Source organism: Marmota monax, unplaced genomic scaffold (genome assembly GCF_021218885.2).
Source record: "Marmota monax isolate L192 unplaced genomic scaffold, Marmota_monax_Labrador192_F-V1.1 WCK01_AAM20220418_F8-fsc00200, whole genome shotgun sequence".
In the NCBI taxonomy this organism is placed as follows: Eukaryota; Metazoa; Chordata; class Mammalia; order Rodentia; family Sciuridae; genus Marmota; species Marmota monax.
In genome coordinates, this window is record NW_026692549.1 from 2,748,871 (window position 1) to 2,759,298 (window position 10,428).

The following is a 10,428-nucleotide window of genomic DNA, read 5'->3' on the forward strand; positions in this document are numbered from 1 at the left end:
TCGCGGCGCCGGGCGCGCTGGGGCCCGGCCCGCAGGATGCTCAGGCCCGGCGCGGCCCGCACCTACCGGACTCGCTCGGCCGTCACCGCGTTGCCAGTGTGCGGCCGCAGCACCGCCAGGAACAGCAGCCGCATGCCGCCGCCGCCGCCGCCGCCGCCGCCGCCGCCGCCGCCGCCGCCGCCGCCCTGGCCATAGACCTGTTCTGCAGCCGCCGCCGACCCCGGGCCGGCGCTCGGTCGCTCCCGCCGGAAGCTCCCCAGGCCTATTCCGCGCCCGCTGGCTCCGGCACCCAGAGGGGATGAGAGCGGGGAGGGGACCAGGGACAGGGGAGGGGAGGGGACCAGGGACAGGGGAGGGGAGGGGACTGTGGAGAGGGGAGGGGAGAGGAGGGGAAGGGTCAGTGGGGACTGGAGGGGAGGGGGAAGGGTCAGCGGATAAGGGAGGGGCGGGGTCCGCGGGGAGGGGTGCGCGGGCCCTAGGGTACAGCGTGGGGGAAAGGGAGAAAGTCCGGAGAGAGGGGGCTGCAGAGGAAGGATGAGCGGGCAGGTGGCGGCCCTAGGGCAGGAAGGGGTCCTTTAGGAGGGGAAAGAGAGCCGGATCAGAGGATTTCAGGCAGCTCTGTGGAGTTGAGGACAGGTCCGGTCCCACGGAGATCAGGACCATTGGTGGTCTGCGTCGCCTCCCCAGGAGATGAGCACTGGCCACGAATGGGCTCACCCAGGTGCAGGAGTGGTTGCAGCCCTTTCCAGGGGGCCAGGCCCGCAGATGTGGAGAAGGGATCTGAGCCTCATTTTCCACAACCTGCCTGACTTTAGTGTCTAGAGGGGACAGGGCCTTTAGGAGTGATGAGGCCAGAAGGGCCCTACCCCGACGGGTGGAATAGGTCCTTTGGAAAGGCCTGGAGGGCCAGCCCTTTCACCCTTCACCCTCCTGCCCTGTGAGCATAGGGTGCTCACTACTGGGGCAACCAGCAGGAAAGTTCCATCATGAAGACAGCAGCCCTCACCCTTCACCAAATCTGCTGCCCCCTTGGTCTTGAGCTTTCCTGCCACTAGAACTGTGAGGAATAAATTTCTGTTATTTGTAAATTACTCAGTCTACGTATTTTGTTACAGCAGCGCAAATGGATGAGAGCAGCCATACTCATAGGCTTCTGGGATGAGGACCCGGACTGCCATTCAGCCCACCACAAAGCCCCATCTGGGAGATGTCTGCATTTATGAGGGCCCCAATCCCCACATCTGGGAGCATTCTCAACCTTCTCTAGCTAACCTTCATCCTCTTAGACCCTCTCTGGTCCTGATCCCATCCTGCTTTACAATACTGAGCATGAGGCCCTTGCCTTCAACTGGGTCATAGCCTCCCTGATAGTTAAGTCACTCTGTGACCTCTGCATGCCCAGGGCAACATCAGGCATGGCCAGCGCACTCAGTAAAGGCTTGCTTAATTCAGTTGAATCATGGGTCATGCACTGTTGTGAGATTTTATCCTATGAGGAATTATTCCTGATCCTTTTTTTTGCGGGGGGGGGGCGGGGGGGGGGCGGGCAGTGCTGGGGATTGAACCCAGGACCTTGTACATTCGAGGAAAGCACTTTACCAACTGAGCTATCTCCCCTCATTCCTGATTCTTAATGGGAGTCAGTGCTAGAAAAGGTTTGCTAGACTGAAACTTGCATGCAATTTTTCCATTTACTCCTGATTCATGGGGGAGAGATTCTGAAATGCCTTTTGGGGCACATTACTTACATGTTCATTGCTTCAGTTTACTCATTTGTAAAATGAGAAAATCTATAAACAATATCATAGTTAATTCATTTTCATGAAGTCTTTTATGATTCTCCCATATAGGTAATAGAAAATGATACAAAGGCAAGTATGTTACTGTGGAGTAGGTAGAAATCACTACTGCGGAAGGGTCAAGGGAACAGAAAAGGTTGTTGGCACCTTTTATGAAGCTTCCCTAGATGCTTTCAATGTAAGGGTCTTAAAATACATGTAAAGCAAAATCTGTTTTCTCTCTGATCATAGTATTTACTTGCCTATTTTTCTAGTTCCTAGCACCAGGGAAAATGGAACTTTATTATCTACCCTGTATAAAAATGATAGCATTTTCAAGGGAGAGCACTGTGGGTCTGCTGGCTTTAGAAATAGCTCTGTGATAGAAATCAACAATTGACATTTTCCCCCCTTTACAGTAATGATAATCGAGGCACTCCTGTGTTTGTTCCTACAAAGGGTTTTGTCTGTGCGCCATTGTTCCTCACAGTAGTACTGAAAATTACAAATGAGACAGACATGGAGGGAAAATGAGAAGGAAAGGACAGGGAGACAAAGACCCTCGTTAACACAAGACAGTACTGTGGGACTGCAGTGTGTACGCCCTGGATATTTCCTTTTCCTTACTTCCATTGACAGAACTCCAAAGTGACCAAATTCAAAAAATAAAAGTAAATAAGAAAAGCTATTGGTCTGAGAGCAACTCATTCCTGCTGGTTTTGCTTGGTGAACATGAAGTTCATGAGGAATGAGTGGCTCTTCCATGAGCACGGGCATGAAATCAGGGCTTTCATCCCCACAGTGCTGAAGACTGGGCAGAGCAGCCTCTAGATTTTTCAGCACAGAGATGCTCCTCCCAAAGCTGGCCTGGCCACATTTGGCACTGCTGCCAGGATTCCTGTGCCAATCACATAAGAGCTGTGACTAGAAATGAGGACCTTTGTCCGGTGCTTGTGGGAGGCTCACAGTGGGGAAGACAGAGGTTCCTCTGACCTAAGCCCAGTAACAGTCTGTGGAGGTGGAGGTCTTTGATCTTTTGACAGTTTAGCTTATTTGTATTAAGTAGGCCAAACACAGATAAGCGCGGGGAGCGGGGGGGGGGGGATGGTAAAAGATCATACAAAATCCTACTGCCCTGGGAAGGGCATCTGTATCCTTATCTGCTGTGTGTGCATGCATGTGTATGTATCGATTGTATTGGCTGAATGTTTTCAATTACAAATACTTCAAGTTTTCCAGGCTTTTTATATACATAGTTACAATGACATTCTGATCACGGGGTCGTGACCACGTGCCTAACAGCCCTCTAAACTCAATCCCTGCTCTTCAGGGAATGCCCCGTCCTCAGCTGCAGATTCTGCAGCTCTCAGCACTTCACGTGTGAGCTTCACCATCTGGCACACCTGAGGTATCCCCAAGGTAGCAGACTCTTCATTCTGTTTCTATGACTCTGTTTTACAGGATTGTTGTGGAGAAGGGACAGTGATTGGGAGACCAGTGTCTGAGATTGGGGTCCCTGATGACTTCATGGCTGTGGCATGCTTGTGCCTGGGAAAGTTTCTGTGTAAAGGTGCAGGATGCCAGTTGCTATGGTAATGCCCTCCATGGGGAGGCTCAGCCTCACCTTGCTCTCATGCAGCAGCTCCTGGGAATGAAGGAATTCTCTTGCTGAGACAACCACAATGTTTCACCAGCTCTGCTGCTCCTGAACCTGCCGGCATAATAGTAACTTTAAACAATGGATTTTCTTGAGCTGCACAATGCTCCTAACACTGCCCAGTGCAACTGTAGAATGTAACTGAGGAAATAGCTGCATACTGTGGCTAACTCTGTAACTTTCATGAATACAAGGAATAATGCTTGCATAGTATTTAATCTGATCAATGAGCCATATATAATAAAGATTGCTGGTGTAGTTCCTTAGACCTGCTTCTCCATCATAGAGCAGCACTACACCTGATCCCAGCTATTTGACTTCAAGATCTGTGTGTGTGAGTCTTTATTCTTCCAATCTCCCATGGCCTCTCAGGAACCTTCCTGTTTGGCCAAGTTGGTTTTTTATTTATTTTATTTTTATTTTTTTGGTCATTGTTGTTCCAGAAAATAGGAACACTTTATACTTTTCCTGGTAATATGCTCTTTGTTACTTCCTAATTATGGCAGGCAACTTCTAACATGGCCCAAGAATTGCCATCTCTGGTGTGCACACAACTTCTCCGATTTATTCAATCAAGTGCCAGTCCAGGGACTTTTGGGAAGACGCAGCAGAGATGAAGAGATTTGAAGATGTGATCTGATTCCCAAGTTAGTTGACCTTAAAATACGAAGATACTACAGGCTATCACCTAATAAGCATTCTTTTAAAGAGAGTGAACATTTTCCGACAGCAGAATGACTAAAGTGTGAGAGGAAGTCTCTGTTGCCAACCCTGACCAGGATGGGCCATGTGGTGAGGAAGGTTGGTGGGTTTTAGTTGCTGGGACCAGGCCCCCAGCTGATGGCAGCAGGGAAATGGGCTGTACAGCCATATCTCAAGGGACACATGCTGCCACCACCACAACTACTGGGGAACTCCAGAAATGTCTGCCTGGCCATCAACTGGACTTCAGTTGTGTGAGGTTAGGGCAGAAGAGATGGCTGTGCCAACACCCAGTCTTCTGACCTGCAGATCTTTGAACTAATAGATGGATACTGTTTTAAGCACTGAAGTGGTGGTAATTTGTGACACAGAAATGAAAAACTAACATGGCAGTACATCATGAACACATTTCTACCTCCTAGTCCTACATCTACAGTACGATCTGAATCATTGCATAGTATCCCAATGTCTGCCTGCACCATAATTCACCAATGCCTTCTTATTGGACATCTTTGCTCTTTCCAAACTTTGGGCTATTTTCATCAACACCACAATTAATATTTTACAGCTAAGTGCATACATTCTTCAATTCCTGATGTGGAATTGCACATTTAAAATGTGGGCAAACATGGTTTTGGTACAAATGACAAATTGCACCTCACATAAAGTTGTACCACTTTATCTTTCCAGTGGCCATTTATGAACTCACCTGCTTTCCAAAACATTGCCAACACTGATTACTTTCAAGTCAGTGACAAAACATGTCTCCTCTTTTCACATGTTTAAATTACTGGTGTATTTTGATTTGGTTCCTTGAAGGGCATCTGTATCCTTATCTGTTATGTGTGCATGCACGTGTATGTATCGATTGTATTGTCTGGACATTTTCAATTACAAATCACAGAAGGTCACATTTGCTTAACTAAAAGGAAATGTATGGGCTTATAATTGAAAATCTTTTAGCTATGACCAGAACCAAGACCCACATGTTGTCATTTTGAAACAAAAGTCTTTCTCTCATTTCTACCAGATTCTTTTGGGTTGCTTAATTCTTGGGTTTTACAAGATGGTCCCAGGCAACTCCAGGCGGATGTTAAAATCTTCAGTCCCAGCAGAAAGCAGACTCTCTTCCTTCTCATTACAGAGTAAGCCCTGGTTAGCTCTGACTAGCCTATGTCATGATCCCATCTGTGAACCAATCCCTTCAGTTCAACAGATAGCTTAGTACTGGTTGGACAGGCTCAGGTCACATGCACTCTTCTGGATATGGGGGTCCAGCCAGGCCCTCTTTCACCAACGCAGCCTTGATGAACCAAGGAAAGCCAAGGTGCGGTCCCCAGAGGGGGACGATGCTGATAGGACCCAAGGCAGCTTTCCTTTGAAGGGCCTGGCCATTCACGATGCCAAGTTTATTTATTGGATGCTTACAAGATTCTTAAGAAATTAGGTCATTAACTCTGTCATGTACACTTCAAGTAGTTTTTCAGTTTATTTGCTGTTACCTTCATTGATTTTTTTAAACATTTATTTTTTAGTCGTAGGTGGACACACTACCTTTATTTTATTTTTATGTGGTGCTGATGATCGAATCCAGTGCCTCACACATGCTAGGCGAGCGCTCTGCCTCTGAGCGCAACCCCATCCCTGCACTGATTTTTTATATACATGTTAGTCTTTGTGTAGTCAAATCTATTAACTTTTCCTTTACAGCTTCTGACATTAGTGTTAGGCTTAAAAAAACATTTTCCTTCCTAAGATTTTGCATTTGCCAACTTTTTCTCCTAATGCTTCTATATTTTTGGTTTCTTTTAGTATTTATTTATTTATTTATTTTTTAGAGAGAGAGAATTTATTTTTAATATTTATTTTTTTAGTTCTCGGCGGACACAACATCTATTGTTGGTATGTGGTGCTGAGGATCGAACCCGGGCCGCACGCATGCCAGGCGAGTGCGCTACCGCTTGAGCCGTATCCCCAGCCCATCTTTTAGTATTTAATCCATTTGGAATTTACGTTGGAATAAATTGTGAAGCCTATTTATCCCACACATTCAGTCACTTTTTCCAACAGAATTTACTAAACAACTAGTTCTTTCCCCAGGGACCTGAAACCCCTTCATCGTTGTGGGCTGAGTTATTCCAAGCTCTTGCTCCAGCCTTGTCCACTGTATCCATCACCCTGATCGCTCCTGTAGGCCAAACCCACAGAGTGAGTGTGTTTACAGCTACCAATGATCTGTTTTATGATTGCAATATAGACTAAGGTGACGGAGAAGTTTAAAAGTGGAAGTTAGCTGAGTGGGCAGGTGTGCTCGCACAATTGGTAACAGGTTGCCTCCTTGCTATAGAAGTACAAGTTCCTTTTCTTTCACTTACTCTCTTGCTCTCCCTTCTATCACTGCCCCCTCCTATGGGTGAATGCCTGATACGTGCAGATATCTTATGGGTCTTTAAAACATGGGAGAAAAGGTACCCAAGAAGTAGAGGTTTCTACTCACAGGCTCAAAATTAGTGCACCCCACACACACAAAATGTCAAATCAGAATCCATCTCCTTGACCATACAGTCTCATATCCTCTGTACAAACAAGCCCAAGGTATCCTGAGTGCTGACTCAACACACAGAGCTTCATGTGGCCCTGATTGGGCCCAAGATGTGAGACTGGCTCCCCTCCACTGCTTGGCTCTCTTGACTTACTTCACTCTGGCATTTTTCTGCTTCTACGAGGCCTATGACTGTGTGCTGTCCTGATGGGGGAAGATGAGCTTGACCTGTCTGCGCTGCTCCCCAGCAACTGGGAAGTCCAGGCAGGCAGAAGTGCTGGGCTGCGGTTGAGCCCTCAGACATGACTTCTGGGTAGGAGTTCAGTGGATGGGTGATACAGGATCCACGATGGCTGCTCGGGAACCAGAGCTTTGAGGAAGTCGAAACTGTGAATCAGGGGATGCAACCGTCCGGCAGCCAGGGGTGTGCAATCACCCGGAATGTGAAGCAACAAGCACAGATGTCATGAAAAAGTCAAAGTTAGGCAAACCCTAATGGGTTCCTGAATTCGTCACAGCAAACAGCATCCTTCTGAGATCTGCAAAGGACAAGGATCAGGAATAAGACAGTTGCCATCGGAAAAATGAAAGGCTGTGAATTCTAGAGCCAGCAGTGCATTTCCAATTTCAGTGCATTTTGCAGGTCCTGGAGATGAGCAGCCACCTGCAACCACATGCTTTCAAGACAAAGCTGCCTGCTGTTCCGGTAGGTCACTTGTTTGATTATTTCAGTTGCAAGGCACTCACACAATTACTCTCCAGTATACTGCAAGTATATTGCAAGTACACCCAACAAAGGGGTAAGTCACCTGCATGAAGTCTTCAGTGATGCGATCCCAGGGGCTGAGGACAGGAGCCGCAAACTCAGTGCTTAAAAGGACCAGGCAGAAAACTCCATGAACTGCACCAGGCATGCGTGAGAAAAAGTTATATTGCCCTCTCTGGTCCTCTTATTTTTCCAATTTTAGGACAGAATCATGGTAGGTGGCTTTTGGCTACAAAGAAGAAAACACCCCAACACAGTGGCTGAAGCAATGCATGTTTACTATCTCTTATTACCCAGCTGTTCCCAGAGTCTTCACAGTGCTTCCACTGAGTTGGTTTCATCCTTCCCGGCTCATCGCACAGACAGTTGTCCAACACCTGCCAAGAGCTATTAGGGCCACAGGCCTCCTAGTTCATGTCCACCCTGGAAGCAGCATCCCTTGCCGTAATGGAGCAGCAATACTTGTCACAGTCCAACCAGGCATGTCATGTGTCTAATGACAGGCTACAATGCAAGCAAGGAAATACTTGTCCTGAGTGGTCAGAGCCTGGGTTCTGAACCAGTCATGATAAAGGCACAGGGCTGAGCACTGCTATTGACCAATCAGACCAGGGGCAAAGGTGAGTTTCTTCTGAGTTACAGGACTAGCTGGTGGAAGGGGTAGTGAGGAGGATAGAATAAATACCTGAATGGAATCTGGATTCTGTCTGGAGGAAGAAAGTAGATGTTGATAAGTAATAAGTAATCAGTCACATCCATTACACAACAGCTGCTATGTTGGCCACTGTGGTCACTACTAGTCACATGAACCCAGACAGTGAAGCATGGCCAGTGTGACAGAGGAAGATAATTTTTCATTTTATTTAATTTCAACTAATTTAAGTTTAGGTAGCCACGTGAGCCTAGTGGCTAATGCATTGGACTGTGCAGATATGGAAAATAATTCCTCACAGTGGCTGAGACCTGGTGTCAATGGACTGTGGTCAAAGGAGAAGGCAGGTGCATTCCATCTTCTGTTGCAAAAGCTCCCAGACCGTGGTGGTTAAATGACAATCGTTTTGTTCATAGTTCTGCACTCTGAGTTGAGGCTTCCTGGGGAGATATCTATATGGCTGCATACACCTGGCAGTCAGCTGGGATACTGGGACAAAGACCTCCTCCCAGTTGCTGTGGATCTCCTTCAACGTGGGACCTCTCGAGCAAGCCAGCTGACTTCTAGCACAGTGGCTCAGGGCACAAGACCCAAGAGAGGAGCCTGCCAGACCTCCTCAAGGCTTAGGCTCCTACCTGTCTAGGACTCTTCTGTGGCATTCTGTTGGTCAAAGCAGATCACAGTACAGCCATGTGGCACTGTGACCTGGAGGGACCATCTGAAGACTTGAATGCCATGAGACATAGTTTCCAGAGGTCAGGGTGGGGGCACTAGAGTAACAGGTAACCACAAGCCCCAGTGCTGCCTCAACTCCCATAAGGGCAACAGAATATCCAAATTTATATGTGAAATCTCTCCATTAACTTTTAGTTCACTTTCTTTGGTAACAGCTTCATTGAGACAAGATTCATGTATCACACAATTTGTCCTTAACGGCTCTTAGTCTAGATTGTGCTACCATCACCACAATCAATCTTAGAACATTTTCATCACCCTAAAGAAAACCCATGCTCTTTATCGATCACTCCTCAACCTTACCGCCCACCAATGTGCCAACCATAGCACTAATCTGCATTTCATTTCTATATATATTTGCCTGTTCCACACATTTCATATAAATGGGATCTTGAAGCTGGGCGTGGTGGCAGATGGGGAGGCTGAGGTAGGAGGATTGGAAGTTCAGTCAGACTCAGCAACATTGCAAAGCCTTAAGCAACTTAACGAGAATCTGTCTCTAAATAAAATACACTTTTTTTTTTTTTTTAAATAAAGGGCTAGGGATGTAGTACAGTGGCTAAGTGCCCCTGGGTTCATTCCCTGGTACCAAAAATAAATAAATAGGATCTTGCAGTATATCTTCTTTGCTCATCCTGCCCCCCACCCCTGCCCAAATATTGCAACCAAACCAAAACATTTTTACATGCTGGATTCATTTTGCAATCTCAAGGTACCAAATACAGGACCCTAGGACACTGCTCACAATGCCTCAGTATACATTGAACCTGGAGACTGCTCCCCACCATTTTTTTCTTAGTGTTATATTTCTAGAATGAATAACCCAACCAGGTTATCTGCTACCATCCAAAATGTACGTCTTTAACTGGGTAATGATTAAATCAGATTACTTCACTTTTATTCCATGTTTAACGTTAACTCCGTTCTCTACTTTGTTTGAGCATGTAAGGACTATCAGACTGAGAACAAATCCTCAAAGATTCTGCCCATCTACTAGTTGGAACTTGGAAGAAGTACTGGGACTAAGAATTGGTTAAAAATAAGCCTTTTCTTTAAGCCAGAGTTCCTTTACCTACTAAATATGTGACCCTGGAGAGAAATCTTGAGGGTTTTGTTTTTCCAATAGCGGCCTTGGGTACTAATGTGAACATAAGGTGTTCATTCAGCTTTTGCAATTCAAAACGTTATCATTCAGTTAACTCCAAACACATTTATTATTGGCAGGTGCTACAAACTCCAGGAATGACAACAAATCCACCAAAGATCCCAATCCACCCAGTTTCAAAAACAGACCTAAGTGGTTTCATAAAATAAATAAATACTTATGAGTTATAAAAAAGTACAGGAAGCCCAAACGACAAAAAGTTGATGTAGTCTGGAGAGTTGGATAAATGACATTTGAGCTGACTGCTGAAAAACAAATTAGTATTAACAGTTGGAAAAGGCTCAGTTCTGGGGGCTGGGGATGTAACTCAGTTGGCAAAGTGCTTTCCTTGCATGCATAAGGCCCTAGGTTCAATTCCCACCACCACAAAAAAAAAAAAAAAAAAAAGGTTCAGTCATGCATTGCCTGCTGTTTGCCAGCACCTGGCATCA

General features: G+C 46.3%; 1 protein-coding gene across 1 annotated transcript in view; it reads right to left on the bottom strand.

Annotated features, from left to right (window-relative positions):
• The window catches only part of Glt1d1 (glycosyltransferase 1 domain containing 1), a 74,101-nt gene extending 73,937 nt beyond the window's left edge, over positions 1 to 164 (bottom strand). The window contains exon 1 of the mRNA XM_046445968.2: positions 67 to 164. Within this exon, the coding sequence (XP_046301924.1) occupies positions 67 to 134 (68 nt within the window). The 5' untranslated portion in view covers positions 135 to 164. The remainder of the gene's footprint in view (positions 1 to 66) is intronic.
• Positions 165 to 10,428: the final 10,264 nt, after the last annotated feature.